General features: G+C 43.5%; 1 protein-coding gene across 1 annotated transcript in view; it reads right to left on the bottom strand.

The window, feature by feature from the left end:
- LOC145415663 (cytosolic carboxypeptidase 1-like) overlaps window positions 1-20,648 on the bottom strand; it is a 340,545-nt gene that overhangs the window by 8,366 nt on the left and 311,531 nt on the right. Inside the window, exon 19 of the mRNA XM_080284878.1 lies at window positions 489-617. Within this exon, the coding sequence (XP_080141004.1) occupies window positions 489-617 (129 nt within the window). The remainder of the gene's footprint in view (window positions 1-488; window positions 618-20,648) is intronic.

Genomic DNA, 20,648 nt, shown 5'->3' with positions numbered 1-20,648 from the left:
CATGACAGTATTGTGATACCAACTCTAATGTATGGAAGTGAAGCTTGGACCTTGTTGGTGGGACACAAGTCAAAAGCGAAAGCAGTGGAAATGAGTTATTTGAGAAGAGCATGTGGAATCACATGGAGAGACAGACTGACAAATGAGGAAGTGCAGGTGCATTGTGGTGTGGATGTGGATGTGATAGGAAGCATTAGGAGAAATACATTGATGTAGTTTGGCCACGTGGAAAGGAGGAAGGGGAGAGACTGATGAGGAGAGTGTATGTGAGTGAGATGGAGGGGGGGAGAGGGAGAGGGAGGCCAGGGATGAGATGGTGGAGGGAGTGGAAGGGTATATGAGAGAGGGGGATAGGAGCTGGAAGCAGGGCAGTGATATGGTGGGGAACAGGGCGATATGGAGGCAATTTGTTTGTGGCCACCCTTACAGGATTAAGACGTCTGGCAATAGATAGATAGACAGATGGACAGTAACTGCTGTCTCCTTACCTTGACATCCTCACGTGAAGTAATGGTTAGGAGAGGCACAGGGTTGCCATTGAGGGTGTGACACAACACCTGATTGCTGTAGAACACATCACTACCAAGATCACGGGACTCCACATTACACAAGTATGACTGCAAAAAGAAGTTAGAAACATTGCTACATGGTTCAGCCCTTCAGTCTGATGATTATTTCTAAAGTATATTTTTGCTACCATCAAAATAATCAGTTTAGGGGAAACTTTCCATAGCAGAAGAGTTAGATACAGCCTTAATAAACCCCTTCATGACTTAATTTCTATCACTAAGCTAAAATAAATTGTTTAAAGATAGTACGAATGAAATGAAAAAGTTATCGCCATACTGAAGGGGTTAATCTCTTCAGACCGAGGGTATAAATTTTACTTAAATCTTGCACATACCGGACACCTCAATCTAATATAGGAATGAATCTATTGGTAGCTGTGAAGGAGTTAATGAAGGATAGTGCTAGTATCTAACACCGCCGGTTCAGGAAGTCTCTAGAACAAAGTAAAATTTTCTGACACTTGCAAAAATGACATGCAGAGTGTGTCCTCAGTCAGCAGAACCAGTGTTTGGCCCCTGACCACTGACTGATGCTGCTACTGTGAGTAGGGAAATAGGCAGGATACTGTTGGGAAGGTGGTGGGTGTATCTGAGTTGACTGCTGGGATGTTGAAGGTCTCAGGAGATAAAGGAGTGAGATTTGATGCTGATTTGTAAATTCAGTTATACTGTATGAGTGTGTTGTCCTAAATGACTGGCAGATGAATGTAACTGTTAATATGTATAAGGGGTGGGTGATGCCCAAGAAAGAGGAAATTGTAGAGGCATAAACCTTTTGGACCAGATAATGAAGATAATGGAGAGAATCTTATATAGGAAAAAGTGAATACCGATGAGACGCAGTTTGCGTTCATGTCAGGCAAAGGAACTACCCGTGCCATATTCAATGTTAAACAGCTTAAGGAAAAATACACGCAAAAGATGGGAGCTGCATTTTGTTTCTGTTGATTTGGAGAAGGCCTGTGACAGAGTACCTTGGGTGGTTGTGAAGTGGGCAATGAGAAAGTGTGGGGGTCAAGGAGTGGCTGGTAGGAGTGATTGTGGTTATGTACTGTATGTAGGTCCTCACAACCAGGTAAGAGTGAATGAAGATTTGAGTGATGAATTCTCCATGAATGCTGGCATGCATCAGGGGTCAGCCTTGAGCCCTTTAATATTTGCCATGGTGCTTGAAGCTCTCCCACGTGACTTCGAAAATCGACTCCCACGAGATATGTCATATGTTGGTGACTTTTTGCTGACTGCAGAGAATGAAAGGGAGGCAGAGGAAAGATTTAGGAAGTGGAGAGTTAGAATGGGACACAGGTTGGAGAGTAAATGCAGATTAAAAAAAAAAAAAAAAGTGATATCTGGGTGGAATGAAGAGGTGAGACAGGCTGTGGCACAAAAGAAGAAAGCATATAGTGAGTGGATAAGAAACAGAGGCATGGAAGAAGTTGAGAGACGTAAGAGAGAGTTATATGCAGAGAGGAAGAGAGAGGTGATAAGAGTAGTGAGAGAGAGTAAGAAGAGAGTGGATGAGGAATCTGGAAGGGATTTGAGTGTAAAGTGGAGGGAATGTAAGAAACTGTTCAAGAAAGGGGTAAAGTTAGACAGGGTGTCAAATAGTTGGGGAGTGAAAGATAAAAATGGTAGATAAATAGTGGAGAAGGGAGAAAATGTCAGTAGATGAAGAGAACACTTTAAGGAACTGTTGAACTTAAGAGAATGAAAGTTATGTGAGTATAAGTGGCTGGGGAGTGGCTGGGAGACGGAGGGAAGTGAGAAGAGAGAAAGAAATCAGCAGTTTGGAAGTTCTGGAAGCAATGAAGAGAGTCAAAATGGGGAATGCCCCAGGAATTGATGGAGTGTGCGGTGAAATGCTGAAGCATGGGGGAGAGACAGTAGTAGAATGGATGTGGAAGATGTGCAGATTGGCCTGGCAGGAAGGTAGAGTCCCAGAGGATTGGAAGTCAGGTATAATTATTCCCCTGTACAAAGGAAATGGCAAAAAACAAGTGTGTGGTAATCATAGGGGCATTTGTCTTCTTAGTGTAATAGGAAAAGTATATGGTAGGATACTTATTGACAGAGTTTGTGAAATAACAGAGGAATTAGCTGGAGAGGAACAGGGAGGTTTTAGGAAGGGAAGAGGTTGTGTAGATCAGATATATATTCTCAGATCTTTGGTGGAAAAGTTTCTAGGGGAGGGAAAGAAGTTGTATGCAGCCTTTATGGATTTGAAGAAAGCATATGACAGGGTGGATAGACAAGGATTATGGTAAGCATTAAGAGTAAATGGAGTAGATAGGAAGTTGTTGAATGCTGTGAACAGTATGTATGAGGGTGCTAAGGCCGCAGCAAGTGTGAATAGTGAAGTAGGTGAATGTATCTACCTGACGGTTGGATTGAAACAGGGATGTGTCATGTCTCCATGGTTGTTCAATCTGTATATGGATAGGGTTATAAAAGAGATACAAGGTAGGGCATGGGTGTTGAAGCAGCCCTAATGAGAGACAGCAGGGTTTGGAAACTCCCTGTACTGCTGTTTGCAGATGATACTGTGTTGTTCAGTGATGATGAAGGGGAGCTTCAAGGCTTGGTGGATGAGTCTGGGAGAGCGTGTAAGCAATGGAATCTAAAGGTGAATGCAGGAAAGTGTAAAGTTATGATCTTCAAGAGAAATGAAATCAGTGAATGTACAGTGAGGTTGGATGCAGAGGAAATGGAAAATGTGAAAGCTTTTAAGTACTTGGGTAGTGTGATGAGTAAGCATGGAAGTTTAGAGTGTGAAGTGCTTGAAAAGGTACAACAGGGAAGAAAGGTTGCTGGCTCTTTCAAAGCAGTGACAAAAAATAGGCAAGTGGGCATGGAAGTAAAAAAAAGTCAATACAGTATTGCAATTACCAACTCTAACATCTGGAAGCAAAGTTTGGACCTCGTTGGAAGGACACAAATCAAGAGTGAGAGCAGTGGAAATTAGTTACTTGAGAGGAGCAGTGGAGTCACATGGAGAGACAGACTGACATATAGGGAAGTGAAGGAACATTGTGGTGTGGATGTGGATGTGATAAGAAGCATTAGGAAAAACACACTGAGGTGGTTTGGCCATGTGGAGTGGATGAAGAGTGAGAGACAGACAAGGAGAGTGTATGTGAGTGAGGTGGAGTGGGGGAGGCAGGGACAAGGATGAGATGGAGGGATGGAGTGGAGAGGTATATGAGAGAGGGGGGTGTGAGCTGGGAGCAGGGCAGTGAAATGGCGGGGGACAGGGCGACATGGAGACGATTTGTTTGTGGCCACCCCTTACAGGATTAAGGCGTCTGATAATAAACAGATAGAGGGATAGATATCTAGGGCTGGTGGCAGTACTGTCAATGCAGAGGGAGTGTAACCATGTGCAGTTTGACACAAGAGTGTGTGAAGCAACTCTATCTTGTGCAGTATTTATGATAAGTGAGTGTATGAGTCCCACTCAGTGTAGTGGTACTCTATTTTAGGTAACTCTACAATGAGTGACATGCCAAATGATTTCCTGTAAACAAGGAAATCATTTAATATGCTGGGTGGTAACCTTACAACCAACCAAAACGTGTTCCCTACGTGTAAACACGTGGGCTGGTGGAGGGTTAGTGCCCCTCCTCAGAAAACAACTTATTAAAATACAAAGCCTCGGATCAGGACGGACCAAGAGATGATGACTGAGGACCAGACAATGGACATGGCACGGATTGCAACATGGAATGTAAGGAGTGCAAATGATGAGGTGAAAGAGTTAGAAATTCTCCAGGTGCTTGAGGGTGCAAAGGTGGGCATATGTGGATTAACCTAAACTAAATGAAGAGGTGCGACTGTGAGAGTGTGGGAGTATGGATGGGGTATATACACGGGAGTAGGTGAGAATGAGAGGGCAAGAGAGGGTGTATGTACTGTTGTGTGCAAGAGATGGAAAGTGATTATAAGTGAGTGTGGATCAGCTGCTTCAAGGATTGTGTGGGTAAGATTGAAAGTGAGAATACAAACATGGACGATTGTTTCTGTGTATGCGCCAACACAAGATTGTGCATGCAGAATGAAAGAAGACTTCTGGGCAAATGTGGATGCATGAAAGGAAAAGTTTGAAAGGAATGAGAAAGTGTTACTGATTGGAGATATGAATGGAAAAGTAGGGAATGTGAAGGTGGATGGAGTAGTTGATGAGTGGGGTGTGCCTGCAGAAGTGGATGAGAAAGGCAGTGCTTTAGTGGACATTTGTGTGGGGAAGGGGTTAGTGATAGCCAATAGCCTCTTTTGGCACATAATGATCCACAGGTATACATGGCAAGTGATGAGAAAGGTGGATAGTGAACTGAATGAATGGAAGGCAATGAATGATTATGTGTGTGTGGATGAGAGAATAAGAAGGTATGTGCTGGATGCAAGAGCATACACAGGTTGGAGGAGTGAACTTTCTGACCACACTTGGAGGTGATGAAAGTCAAGGTTCAAGTGCAATGGAGGAATAGAAGGAGGGAAGGACAGGAGGAAAGAGTCCATACAAGGAGGGAAGAAATGTTGCACGTGGATGAAAAAAAGGCAGAATATAGGAGAGAGGTGGAGGAGCAATTAGGTAAATAAAATTTGGAGCAAATGGGGGAAGTGGAAGGTGTGTGCAAGGTATTCACTGAAGAAATATGTCCAGCATGTGAGGTGGTGTGTGGGGTGAAGAGAAGATGAAAAGGGGTGCAAGAGCCATAATCCCATAAGGGGTGGCCATTTGACTTTGAGTTATTTGTTTTATGGGGAGGGGCACTAACCCTCCACCAACCCACTTGACGCATAGGGAGCACGTATGGTTTGGTTATATGGTTACCACCCAGCGTTGTAAATGGATTCTTGACTTACAGGAAACCATTTGGCTTATCACTCAATGTAAAGCCACCCATAAAGAAAAGAAAAACAATAAGAAGTGACAGGAAAGATGGAAAAAATAGAAAGAGAGGAGGGCAGGCACAAAAAAACTGATAAAGGCTAAGGAAGAAGTAGGCAGCACTACATCACGTAAGTGGATGATGGCCGCCACCACCTACCACCTATCTGGACATAATAGAGCCAAAGGCATGTCCAGGTGGTGGCAACATCCGGATAATGAACACTATTCCCCTACCACATCCAGACCTTACCTATACCCACTGCCAACCTATTTACCTAACTTATTTGTACAGAACGTATGCTTAATTTGGCAGTGTTTTCCGGTCATTCAGGCATACTTAGACATCAAAACACACATAGACATATCAAAAGTAATGGTAAACACCAAGAAAACCATGCAGAAAAAACAATGATAACCTAAAAACACCCTACCTATACCCTACTCTATGTACAGTACCCTTCCTTATTCTGGTAGCGTTTTCAGGTCACTGTGGGATATTTTGGCATAAAAACAATAGGAATATCCTAAATAATTTTGAACACCAACAAAACTATGCAAAAAAAAAAAAAAAAAAAAAAAAAAAAAAAAAAACTACCTAAACACTACTGTGTGTACATTACCCCTCCTTATTTTGGTAGTGTTTTCAGGTCATTCTGGCATATTTTGGCATCAAAACATACATAGGGATATCCTAAATAAGTTTCAACACCAAGAAAACCACACAAAAAAATATATAAACCAAAAAACACCCTACTTAAACACTACTGTATGTACATTATCCCTCCTTATTTTTGTAGTGTTTTCAGGTCATTCTGGCATATTCTGGCATCAAAACGTACATAGGAATATCCTAAATAAATTTTAGCACCACGGAATCTACGAAAGAAACCTAAAGCTACCTGCCAAAAAACATTCGGCTGGGGTACTTACCAGCCAGTGCACCGCTGCCAGGCTTCGTAACCTGTCACCTCCAGCAGGTTGTCCCCTGTGATCTAGTGGCAAACACAAGCATCTAACAGAGATCAAAGAACTCTTCCTCGTCATCCTCAACTTGCTGGAGCTGGGTAATGACCGGTGATGTGCAGTGCAATGATGGTGGCCTACCCACCTCTGGAGACTCTGAAGACAGAAGGAAACTTACATCTAATGGAGACTCAACAGCTGTCGACGTGCTCGGCTGCGGGTCTGAAGGTGAAGGCGGGATACGGAGCTGGTGGTGGTGGTGAGAATGGGCTTGCACTCATGAGGGGTGCAGGCTTGAAGAATGAGTCAATCCTGGTCTGATGGTAGGACCGACAATTCTGCCGGAGGATAACAGCATCGCGGAATGCCCACAGCTCCATCGCCAAGCAGAGCAGCACCAACTCCCTGTCACAGTGTGGGTGCTCGGCATATTCCAGCATTCCTCCAGGTAACCACAGACAACACTGAGACAAGGGACTGAAGGACTTGTGGAGGGCCACGAGTCAGGGTCCTCATCCCTGTTGGTCCCACTGTCTTCTTCTGTGCCCACAGAGGCAGCAGCAGCGATCTCCTCATCAGACATGGTCTGGTAACCAGGATTGCCACCGTCGTCATCCAACCAATCCCGTACGTTATCAATGTCCACCTGCTCTCCTGCCTGTCTAAGGCGACTGTGGAAATCATGCACGTCAAACCCCTTGCAGTCATGCTCGGCTTCGATTCCCTGCAGGAGACGAACCAACCGCTTTCGAGGGTTCTGACAGAGACTTCCTTCCACGTGTTCGCCCAGTTGAACACGGCAGACTTCAGGTCATAACGCCAAAGATCCTGCAAGGTCTGCTCCCCACGTGTGTCCTCCACCGTGTCCTCATCCACCAGCAACTCCTTCACCTCATTTAGGAACCTCCGGCGGTACAGTCTCTTGGCAGTCATGATAACACCCTGGTCCATTGGTTGAATCAGAGCAGTCGTATTAGGTGGCAGAAACATGCACCTAATCCGCCCATCAAAAGCAACCAAATCCTTCTCAGACAGATGCGCAGGAGTATTGTCCAAGAGCAAGAGTGCCTTCACCTGGTCGCAAGTGATTCCAAGGACCTCCATTTCATAACAGATAACCTTCTTGATGAAATGTCTGTGGAACCAATCTCTGAAGATCTTAGCACTAACCAGGTCTTCACAGAATGGTACCACACAACAGGCAGGCTATCCATCAACCCATGGAGACAATGTAGTTGTTTTGCATGCCCAACAACAACAGGTTTAAGGCTGGGTGTCCCATTAGCATTGGCACAGCACAAAAAAAAAAAGACATTGTTTAGACAACTTCTGACCAGGCACAGACTTCTCCCTTTCCTCAGCCAGGGTGTGGGTGGGCAAGGAGCGGTAGAACAGACCAGTTTCATCGACATTATAGACTTGACCAAGAGCAAGGCCATCGTCCTTGATCAGGCACTGTAATTTCTGGCGAAACGGGTCTACTTCTTCCATTGCCGCCTCCAAGGCTTTGCCGTGTGCCTAACATCCAGAAAGTCAATGGCTTAAGTTGAACCGAAAGAGCTATCCCTCGGACGCCTTGAAGTCCTGCACGTTGTGCAGGTGTGCAAACTTCTCAGCAGCAGCCTTCACCTCGGTCCCACGCACTAGCACATCGGCAACATGTTGCTGACGAAACCACATCAAAGTCGACCAGTCAATAATGGCGTGCCGGGACAGGGCCATTACCTTCCTGTTGCCACGAAGTGTACTTTTGCCAAAGTCCTGTCTGTACTGCATAACCTCATCACGTGACTTCTTGATATTAAACAATGTTGAATGAGCTAGATCATATTCACAAAGAATGCATCCTGTGGTCCAGCCCGCATCAACTTTGCCCAATAGCTCACGCCTCTTCTCCAGACTCAGAACCTTTCTCTTTTGCTTCTCAGGTGGTGGTGGGGCCATCACCACACACACACACAAGAATACAGCAGTGCAAGGCCACAACCTGAAGAAGGTAGAGAACCACCACAAATGCAACTGCAATCACAGCCATCATTGCAAGCAGAACCACACATGAGGGGCAGAAAAGTGGGAAGTGAGGTGAGGGCTTCTGTTTGCCGGCAAGCAGGGCTCTGCCATATCGCACCTAACGGTTGCTTTCAAGCACAGAGGAAGCCACATGCAGCAAACTGACATCTGTCTATAAAGTTCACTTCTGTCTGCCCAGGCAAGGGTTAGTAAGTGACGGCAACAGTGGATGCCCAGTAGATCACCACCTCAAGCAGTGTATGACTCATGTGGCCTGCCAGGCGACTCTGACCATTCGGTAGGGAAGCGGACAGGTGCACGTAATGATGGGTTTCTGCACTAATCCGAGAAGCCGGAGGATTCCTGCCACTCAGTGTAGGGCTGGACAGGCGGTTTTACCATACATTTACTCGTGGGTTGTGGTCCGTGTTACACATGCGGTGGCCGCCGGTACCCCTCAGCTGGGAACAATGCTCGCTTCCTCCGTTCAAAAATAACCGTAGAATTTTCTCGAAGATATGCTCAATGTCTTTCCCAGGCAAAATCACATAGGATATCTTCACCTAACCTTTCCTAATAGGGCGCTTGGCTACGGTGGCTGACTGTGGTACTGAAACAAAAACCCATACTGAATGAAAGTGTCTTATACAGTACAGTATTGTACTGTACATACTGTACACATATAGAGTACTGTATTGTGTACAGTACAGTACTGTATATGTGTACCTTACCAAAACCAACCTATCCCAATATGGCTGCTCGGCAAAGGTGAGTGACTGTGGCACTGAAATGAATACCCATACTGAATGGAAGTGTACTGTACAGTATTGTACTATACATACACACATACAGTGCTGTACTGTGTACAGTACAGTACTGTAGTTCTATCATATGCATTGGTACAGAAATTACTGTACTGTACTGATACTGTACTCAGCATGGGAAGGTCTCTCTCTCTCTCTCTCTCTCTCTCTCTGGTACTAGAGCCTCCCAGTGACCGCGTGATTTTCGACCTTCGGTAGACAGGAGGATGGGCACTGTCATTGAACATGTACTTGTGGCTTGAGGTTTCTGTATGATGGTGGTGGTGGTTGGGCAAGACTTAGCTCTGTGGCCTCATGACTTTTGACACTCTGTGGAGAGGTGGATGGGTGCCGTCATCGAACATGTACTTGTGGCTTGTGGTCTGTGTTACACACGTGGTGGCAGTGAAGAAAGAGCTAGCCCGGCCACTGCGTGATTAGACATCGGGTGGGGATGCGTATGGACGTTTTGACACCACTTGCAGGTTACGGTCGTATTCCTTGGGTGCTGGAGGTTCATTGGGAGTGACTGGATGACCGCGCGACTTTGACCATTCAGTACCGGGGCGGATGGACATCTTAGCTCTGGTTGTGGGTTATGGACTTCTTCCTGCTGAAAGCTCAAGCCCAGCAGCCACAACACCGAATGTTTGGACATGTCGGCTGGCCGGCCGAAGTTCTCGGGCACTTTTATGTCTGGATAACAGCAAGTAAATTCGGATGATGGTTTAATAGAGCCAAGGCCTAGTGTCCGGATAATGAACATCCAGATAACTGAGGGATCACAGTAATAATCTTTACTGTTATTTGAAAAATGTGTTTGCTTTAGGCCTGCTTCATTGGACGCTACATTCTAGTAATACCCGTATTTTTTTCCTTTCTCAGGGATTTGCCTTTTGAGTTATTATTAAGCACTTATTTACTATGACTGAAGTGAAATCATCAACGCTAGTGATAAAAGGCAGGAACGAAACCAAGATTTGGCTTGTTGGCCTAACAAATGAAAGACTACTTAGAAGTAAGTTACCTTCTTGTGGAGCAGTGTCAGCGTGACTTTTCTACCTGATGCGAACAGAGACATGAACACTGAGGGATTCAGCATGTGTTCTGTCTGATGAACTAAGAGCATTGTGGGAGAGAGCTCGCATTCTTGCATCTGTGCCAGGGAATCGCATCCCCAGAATCGAATCTCTCTATTAAGAATGGAGAAAGTTGAAGTGTAAAAGCCAGAATACAGAAGGTGAGAAGATGAAGAGAAAGGACTTTCAAATGGATGAAAGATCTCTTTGACTCTGCACACACGAATGCCTTCGACCTCATCAAAAATCGTGAGGATAAGGAGTTTCTTGTGGCTCAGAGGGAGAAAGGAAGGCAAGGCTCTATGCTGGGTATTGATGTCAAATGCCACCGGAAAGAATGATGACAGAAAGAGAGAGAGACAACAAATTAAACAAAACAGGAGAGAGCTTGAGGAATGTCATCGAGCAGTAAGAGAGGAAACAGTGTAGCTGGAGGAATGGCCAACTAGTGATGAAGACAAAACAGGTGATGATTATACAGGTATGGAAGGTCCTTCCTTTTCAGCTGCAGCTCCTCTTAAATGCCAATGAACATGAAAAACAGTTGTCACTTCTCCATTTGCTGCTGCTTCAGATTGGACCAAGACTTCAGACCATGCTGCAGTCCATCTGCTTTCTGCCACCATTTCTGCCTGTGAACAACATCCAACAATGTATACAATCAACATGCAAAGTATCTGTCGAGATCAAATCAAGAGTCGGAGGGAACCTGAATAGCTCAAGAAATCATTCCAACTGTGCCACTTGTAGTGCACTGGGATGGAAAACTAATTCCCGATGTAATATGAGCAAATGTCACTGAACGCCTTCCAATACCCATCTCAAGTGATGGAGTTTCAAAACTTTTGACAGTACCCGGTTTGGAATCAGGGACAGGAAAGGCCATGGCCATTGTCATCACTGAAACCTTGAACGACTGCAGTATACCTGAAGGTGTGGTAGGAATGACATTTGACATCACTGCCAGCAATACCAGAGTGTGGGCAGGGGCATGCACCCATATTCAACAACAGTTGCACAAGGATCTCCTCCACCTGGCTTGTCAGCATGACATTTCTGAGATCCTTGTTCAAAAGGCCTTCACTATTTGTCTTGGATTGTCCTCGGGTCCCGACATTCACATTTTCAAGCAGTTCAAAACCAAGTGGAATGCTCCTGACTCAACACACTTTCAGACCTTGAATGACAATGAGGAAATGCCGGTGATTGATAGTGAGCACTGTGATGGGCTCATAGCATTTTGTATGAAACAGCTGCAAGAAAGCCAACCTCCAGATGATTATCAAGAACTGCTTGAACTGTCCATTGTTGTCTCGGGTGATGTAGCACCCCATGGAACACGGTTTCAGAGCCCCGGTGCTTGTCACCATGCCAGATGGATGGCTAAAGCTATATACATATCAAAGTCTATCTTCTCTATCATCAGACAAGCATCACAATGAAGCAAGGCCATGGACTGAAGCAGTTTGTTGTGTTCATCATGAAGCAATACTTGAAATCATGGTTCATGGCAACACAAGCAGTTCTAGCTCCAGCAAACAATCTGAGGCATCTCGGGGAATTGTCACTTTAACCTGACAAATACATCTCACAAGTCTGCTTGAAAGCATTTGGCCATCACTAGTGGTATTTGTCAGGGCAATTAGTTGGAATGGCCTTTTTTTTATCCAACTGTTGACCTTAAAGAGATGCGAAAAATGGTGATGGCTCGTAACGAAGAAGGATGCAAAGATCAACTAAAGAGTGCAACAGCTGAATTTCAAGCAACAGCACTGAATCAGAAAACAAATTCAAGTTTTGTGATCAGTAACACCAAGAAGACCTTCACACTGCTTGGCCTTCTCCCTTCACTCCCAGAACTCAATCCATCCACATGGGAAAGCCATGAGGATTACAAGGAAGCTCAGCGCATCGTCCAGGGGCTACAGGTAACAAATGACTTTGGTGAAAGAGGGGTAGCACTGATTCAAGAGATTAATCCAGTGCTGACCAAGAATGAAGATCAACGGCAACTGTTTCTCCAGGTTGCTGAGCAACACAGGCAAGTGTATCCAGATGTGAAGAAGGCTGCAGCTGGCAGCAATTAGAAGGCATAAAACTAGGCAACAATGAGTGGGAGTTGGGTTCCCATGATACCGCCCCCAGTGAGGGGCCAATACTCTGAAAAGAGGGGGACCTAGGTAACTCAATGGCATACTAACATTACACCATAACAGTATAATTCTGAACAGGATGCGGCACCAGTTAAAATTATCTAATATGCAGGAAGATTTGCATACAAAATTTTTTAATCAATAGGAATGAAGTGCCACAGCAGCTGAAGCAAAATTTTCAAGCTGAAAATTAAGGACCACCCTAATGACTGAGGGTGCTATGGCTTCATGGCATGTGGATAGTGAACTGGGTGAATTTTTCTCTCTGAATGCTGGATTGAAACAAGGATGTATCATGTCTCCATGGTTTTTCGAGTACATGGATGAGGTTATAAAAGAGATTCAAGGTACAGCAGTGGATGTTGGACTGGCCCAAATGATAGAGGGCGGCATTTGGAAACCTCCTGTATTGTTGTTTGCAGATGATACTGTACTGTTAAATGAAGATGAAGGGGAACTGCAAGGTTCAGTGAATGAGTTTGCGAGAGTGTGTAAGAAATGGAAACTAAAGATGAATGTAGGGAAGAGTAAAGTTATGGTCATCGAGAGAAATGAAGTTACTGAATGAAAAGTGAGGTTGGATTATGAGGAAATAGATAATGTGAGTATATGTACATACTTGGGTTGTGTGATGTGTAAGGATGGGAGTTTGGACAATGAAGTGCTTGAAAGGGTATAACAATGAAAAAAGGTTGTCGTTTTTTTTAAAGCAGTGATAAGAAAAAGGGAAGTAAGCATGGAAATAAGAAAGCCTCTGCATGACAATATTGTTATACCCAACTCTAATGTATGGAGGTGAAGCTTGGACATTGTTGCAAGGACACAAGTCAAGAGTGAGAGCAGTGGAAATGAGTTATTTGAGAGGAGCATGTGGAGTTACATGAAGAGACAGACTGACAAATGAGGAAGTGAAGAAGCATTGTGGTGTGGATATGGCTGTGACAGATGTATTAGAAGAAATACACTGAGGTGGTTTGGACATGTGAAGAGGATGGAGAGTGAGAGACTAAAGAGAAGTGTGTATGTGAGTGAAGTGGAGGGGGAGAGAGGGAGGGGGAAGCTGAGGATGAGATGAAGGGAAGGAGTGGAGAGATATATGAGTGAGAGGGGTGTGGGCTGACTGGAGAGCAGTGAAATGGCGGGAGACAGGGCGACATGGAGGCGATTTGTTTGTGGCCACCCCTTACGGAATTAAGGTGTCTGGCAACAGCCAGAGAGATACAGTGCATTAAGATGTTGTGGTATTAGAGGAGGGCTGTGAAGTATTGTTGATTTTGTGTGTCTAGTGTGTCGAGGAGGACATGTCAAAATTAACAGGCATAAAAGGAATGATCTTGTTAGAGAGCCTCTTGAGTGTGTGGGGTTTTGTTATTTGGGGGACAATTTATGTGCTGGAGGTGGGGCTGGAACTAGCTCTATGGCTAGGGTAAGGAGTGGCTGCAGGAAGTTCAGGGAGCTGCTGCCTCTCCTGAAAATGAGAGGGTTCTCCCTCCATGCTAAGAGATCCTTCTATGCAGCATATATTAGGAGTGTGATGCTGTATGTTAGTGAGACCTGGACAGTAAAGAATGAAGATATTTGTAGGCTCAAATGTACAGAAATGACAATGATCTGATTAATGTGTAATTTCCTCCTGAATATGGGGCTTGGAAGGCAAGGATTGTGAGTGAAGAGTTGAGAAGAAGGATAGGACTTTGATATACTGATGCTAAGATGAGGAGGGGTTGATGAATGGATTAAGATGGTCTGAGCATATTCAGAGGATGGAAGATAACAAGAGAGTGCAGAAGGTGAGAGGTGTGAATGTCGAGGGTTGGGCTACAAGAAGCAGATCAAAAAAGACGTGGGATAAGGTGACAAGAGTGTGACCTCAGGGATAAAGGACTGAATAGGTAGGCTGACAGAGATTAAGCAGTGTGGAGAGCCATCATTAAGTGACCAATGTTGATGTGTGCAAATATGCTGATGCCTTTATACACAACATGATATGACTGTACTATTTATCACTATCACTGTAACTACTGGTATTCCACCTTTTTTTTCTCATGCAGGGAAGAGGGAACCAAAGGCCAGAAGTCTGCAAGATTGCTCCCTCCAAGGAAAAACAAGATAAAAGAGAGCCAAATTCATGATTCATTCATTTTGAGATGCCTAAACACAGTGCATGTGAATGACTGGAGGTAATAGGCAGTAGAAAATCCAGTCAAAGGAAGACAGTTCCAGAGTTGACCTGTTGCATACATGAAGGACTGGATGTAATGGTTCACTACTGCATTAGAGAGTTGGACAGAAAAAAGGATGGGAGTCTTTTGCTGGCAGGTGTTACACACCAGCTGTAGTGGTGGAGGGATGCAAGCAGACAGTTAAGAGGAGCAGTGAACACTGAAGTAGCGACAGAAAAGACAAAGATGCAACAGTACAGCGAAGAGACAGAGGTTGAAGGGAGCCATTAAGAGGAGAGTTAATGAGATGAAAAGACTTTGACTCCACCTTGTTGAGAAGAGTTGTATGTGGGGAGTTTCCCGACACATAAGGGTTGTACTTATCACAAGGGCGAATAAAACCTGTGTATAAAGTGAACAACTGTTAGGGGTAAAGATGGCAGGGAGTTGGCTTAGCACACCTAATCTCTTGGAAGCAGATTTTACAAGAGAGGTACTGTAATATGATCTTTTCAAGATAAATCCTGTGAGACTGAAACCCCAAGCATGTTTATAGATCTCTATTCAAATGTTTCGACATTTAAAATGACATCATCAGTGATCTAAAAATGGGAAACAAAAAACCAGGTCAAAAACAGTAAAATCACAATACTATGCAAGTGAAGGAATTTGAGTGTAAAGTGGAGGGACTGTAAGAAAATGTTCTGGAGAGAGGTGAAAAGAGTAAGACAGGGTGGAAATGAAGTTAGCAGGGGAGTGAAAGATAAAAATGGTAGATTACTAGTGGCGAAGGGAGAAAAAGTGAGCAGATGGAGAGAACACTTTAAGGAATTACTGAACGTAGAGGATGGAAGTAATGCGAGTATAAGTGGCTGGGGAATGGCTGGGAGAAGGAGGGAGGTGAGAAGACAGGAAGAAATCAGTAGGATAGAAGTTGTGGAAGCAATGAAGAAAGTTAAATCTGGGAAAGCCCCAGGAATTGATGGAGTGTGTGGTGAAATCCTGAAGCATGGGGGAGAGATAGTAGTAGAATGGATGTGAAAGATGTGCAGATTGGCCTGGGAGGAAGGTAGAGTCCCAGAGGATTGGAAGTCAGGTATAATTATTCCCTTGTACAAAGGAAAAGGGGAAAAAGAAGTGTGTGGTAATCATAGGGGAATTTGTCTTCTTAGTATAATAGGAAAAGTGTACGGTAGGATACTTATTGACAGAGTTAGAGAAAGAACAGAGAAATTAGTTGGAGAAGAACAGGGAGGCTTTAGGAAGGGAAGAGGTTGTGTAGATCAGATATTCATTCTTAGATCTTTAGTGGAAAAGTTTCTAGAGAAGGGAAAGAAGTTGTATGTGGCTTTCATGGATTTGGAGAAAGCATATGACAGGGTGGATAGACAAGGATTGTGGAAAGTGTTAAGAATATATGGAATAGATGGGAAGTTGTTGAATGCTGTGAAGAGTATGTACGATGGTGCGAAGGCTGCAGTGCATGTGGATGGTGAACTAAGTGAATTTTTCTCTTTGAAAGTTGGTTTGAAACAGGGATGTGTCATGTCTCCATGGTTGTTCAATCTGTACATGGATGGGGTAATAAAAGAGGTAAAAGGTAGGGTAGTGGACGTTGGAGTGGCCCTGGTGAGAGAAGATAGTGTTTGGAAACTCCTTGTACTGTTGTTTGCAGATGATACTGTGTTGTTGAGTGAAGACGAAGGGGAGCTGCAAGGCTTGGTGGATGAGTTTGAGAGAGTGTGTAAGAAACGGAATCTAAAGGTGAATGTAGGGAAGAGTAAAGCGATGGTCTTTGAGAGAGGTGAAGTCAGTGAATGTACAGCGAGGTTGGATGGTGAGAAATTGGAAAATGTGGGTACGTTTAAGTACTTGGGTAGTGTGATGAGTAAGGATGGAGGTTTGGAGGGTGAAGTGCTTGAAAGGGTACAGCAGGGAAGAAAGGTTGCTGGTTCTTTGAAAGCAGTGATAAGAAACAGGGAAGTGAGCATGGAAGTGAAAAAGTTACTACATGACAGTATTGTGATACCAACTCTAACATACGGAAGTGAAGCTTGGACGTTGTTGGAAGGACACAAGTCAAGAGTGAGAGCAGTGGAAATGAGTTATTTAAGAGGAGCCTGTGGAGTCACATGGAGAGACAGGCTGACGAATGAGGATATAAAGGAGCGTTGTGGTGTTGATGTGGATGTGATAGGAAGCGTTATGAGGAACACACTGAGGTGGTTTGGCCATATGGAGAGGATGGAGGGTGAAGGACTGACAAAGTGTGTGTGAGTGAGGTGGAGGGGGTAAGAGCGAGGGGGAGGCTGAGGATGAGATGAAGGGATGGGGTGGAGAGGTATATGAGAGAGGGGGATGTGAGTTGGGAGCAGGGCAGTGAAATGGCGGGGGACAGGGCGACTTGGAGGCGATTTGCTTGTGGTCACCCCAAACGGGATTGAGGCGTCTGGCAATAGATAGATAGATAGAAAATACACACAGAGACATATGGTCTACATATGACGAAAGTAAAATAAGGGGGATGGGAAAGGATTCTAAAACAGTTACGTAACATAAAGAGGTACTGCAGACATAGTGTTATTTAGGGATGGATTATGGGACTTTATATACACTGATTCTAGCAATCTTAAGTTACTATTTGATGAAGAAGGTAATATTTTAAAATACTCCTTTTTAAGTAAAATATCACAAGATTCACAATGGTCTCTTACTGCTGAGTGAGGAGGGAACCTGAGTCGTTGGCCTGTCCTGCTCAACTGACCCATATGTTCGTCTGTCCTAACCTCGAAAGCACGGATTGTGCTACCGATATACCCAGCCTGGCAACTGGGGCAAGTGAAACAATAAACAACAGACGAACGGAGGTCGGTCGGAACAGGGTCTTTAACATGAAAAATGAGCCAATTTTGAATTAATTACTGAGTATAATCTTAAAGTCAATTTGAGGATAAAATTTAACAAGGCTGTGTTTATAGATGATGCAGGATTGAGCTGGATATTATGAAAAATTAAAGGATACTCCTGTGGATGATTTTCATGGATTGAAAAATGCAGAAACGAGTTTTTGATGCATTAAAAACGAGATTACTTTTACCCCAATCTGAGATATGAGCCAAGTCAGACATTAGGTGTGCTATAGCCTCATCCCTTGTTTGTTGAAGTAACTGCTGAGATGGATGCTGCATAAAGCAAATGGAAAGGGGAAGGGTGGAGTCATCAGCGTATGAGTGGACAGGGCTAGACGTACAGCTTAGAAGGCCACTGATGAATAGAAGGAAGAGAGTTGGTAATAGGACTGAACCCTGGGGAACACCACTACTGATAGCTCTAGGAGAACAGTGGCCATCTACAACAGCAGCTACGGAAAGATCAGAAAGGAAGATATAGATGAAGGAACAGATGGAAGGATAGAAACTCTAAGAAGGCAGTCTGGAAATTAAAGATGTATGCCAGACTCAATCAAAAGCCTTTGAGATATCAAGTGCAATGGCAAAGCTCTGCCAAAGTCTCAAAAGGAAGATAACCAGGAGTCTGAAAGGTAGGTGAGAAGATCACCAGTGGAGTGTCCCTGATAGAACCCACACTGATGATCGGATAGGTTATGATGGGAAAAGTGCTTTAAATTTTTTCGTTAAGAAAAGAGTAACAAACTTTTGAAGTACAGGATGTTAAAACAATTGGGCAATAGTTAGAGGGCTGGGTATGGTAGCCTCTACAGCCTGAGCATGTCATTTGTAGTTTATTCTTGCTGCTATTAGCATATTTTATTTAGCTTAGAGGATCATCCTAGTAGTGATGGGGATAGGAATGGCTATACCTAACCCTCAAGGTTAAAATATCTCTCCTAAGGTTGTTAAAACTGTATAGAGTTAGCAAGAATAAAGTAAAGATGGGCAGGATCTAAAAACAACAAAAGGAAAACATCACTTAAAATTATATTAATAATCAATTTTTCATTACTCCCTTTTTAATCATGCTGATTTTACTACTTTCAGATGATTTTATTCTGCTTCAATAAGGGGTCTCAAACTGTAAGGCTCAGAAACAGCCTTTACTTCACATCTCAGTATGATGATGCCTTCCTACTTTATTCTTAATCTTGTAGGATGATCTTATTTGGCACAGGAAGGACTTCTTACTTCATTCTCAAAATATCTATGGCTTAGAAGCATTTTCTCAGTTGTTTAGTAGTAAAACAGGTGCACCCATTGTTCTTTGCATCACTATATACTTTATATACACATTTCTGTTTTTCATCAACTTCTCTTTCTTTCTCAGCTTCCATACCTCCCTTTCTCAAATATTCACATTATGTATAAATCATAAATGGTCTTTCAGTCATCACTCACATACAGTATAATAACTTCACATTTCCATGTAACCATATCATCTGTAAATACACTCCCCCCCACCTCCCATCCAGTTGACTTCCTTATTCCACGTCCTTCCCAATTTATATATTGTATTTCTTAGCAAATTTAACCTATAAAAGTCACCTATATCCCTCAACAGTCCCATTTCCAGTGTGCTTTTTCTTGGCTTTTCAAACTTGGCCACACTGGTCTCATAATTACATCATAATGTGGGTGCTAAGAAGCCATCACACAGTCCTCTTGCAGCATATGTACTGCTCTAAAAGTACTATTTCAGACCAAGGCCTTTAAAGCATCAGGTCATTTACTTCCTGGAACCATTCTGGTTTCCATTTCCATTTCACACCTCCCTGTTTTTCTTCTATTGCTAAACAAAAGTATCTATAATTTTCCACTAGCTACACTAAGGTTTTCTCCATGCACCAACAAACTACAGTGTGAGTCACCTCAGTCAATAATCATCACTTTACTTTTATCAACATTAATTTTCAGACATTACCACTTACAACCATTCATATCACTCTGAAACACCCTGCAAAGACCTTCTGCACCATTATACAGTGTGAAATGGAAATGGAAATTAGAATGGTTCCAGGAAGTAAATGACCTGATGCTTTGAAGTCCTTGGTATGAAATAGTAATTTTAGAGCAGTACATAAGCTGCAAGAGGACTGTATGTATATATACATTCAACCCCTGCTATTGCGCCTAATTGGTCACAGGAAATGCGCGTGATAGCTGAATGCGTGATAGCTGAACTGAACAATCAACGGGAAAAATTCTAATTGGTTTTTCGGTGGCCCATTTTTCTAACTTTTAACCACTTTATGTCTACGATTTCCTGCCAATCTCTCCTCTAACATGAAATAAAGCATTATTATATTAATAATAACAGTACAATGAATAAATAAACAACATAAAAGGCCATCAAACTTTTATAAGGATTACGGCTTGGGTGGTTTGATGGGTTCCGAGGCTTGGGAGTGGCTTAGTTGCCGCCAGATCTCTTTGGCTGTCTCCATTTCTTTAGTGTCCACAGCTAAAGGGGGTATTACATGGTACCTTATATCAGGAATGGCTGAGGAACATTTACGTGGAACAAAACTTGGACGCTCACACACGTTCCTCATACTGTCGTCAGAGCCCCACCTCAGTTGTAAACATGTGCTTACTTTATCGACATCACAGTTTTTTCGGCATAAGAAATATTAACTCTTTAAAAGGGTTTCAAAACAATTGATATTTATTCTAAAATACAATATTAATAAGTGTTCAGCGTTAGGCTAAATTTCAATGCTGTAGTATGATATATTCTTTCAAGCTGAATGAGTTTTGGTCACTGTTTTGCCCGTCGTGTCCTCGGCAGGAATCCGTTCAGATGCATTCCAAATGCCCGTGCCATAATCGAGAATTTTACCACATTACCGTTCCGATTAACCATCGTATCCTCTGAAAAACCTCATATGAAGTGCCGTGTGAATAAGTTTCGCTTAGCCTGTCTTCAAACTCGACGCGTGATAGTAGTCTTGGGGTGCGTGATAGCATGTATGGTTGTGCATTTGATGTGTGCGTGATAGCAGATAAGCGTGATAGCTGAACGCGTGATAGCAGGGGGTTGAGTGTATACAGTAATCCCTCCAAT

Source organism: Coenobita brevimanus, chromosome 103, assembly GCF_032717465.1.
Source record: "Coenobita brevimanus isolate Jiangsu-jjx chromosome 103, ASM3271746v2, whole genome shotgun sequence".
NCBI classification, from domain to species: Eukaryota; Metazoa; Arthropoda; class Malacostraca; order Decapoda; family Coenobitidae; genus Coenobita; species Coenobita brevimanus.
This window is presented reverse-complemented; position numbering and strand designations above follow the sequence as displayed.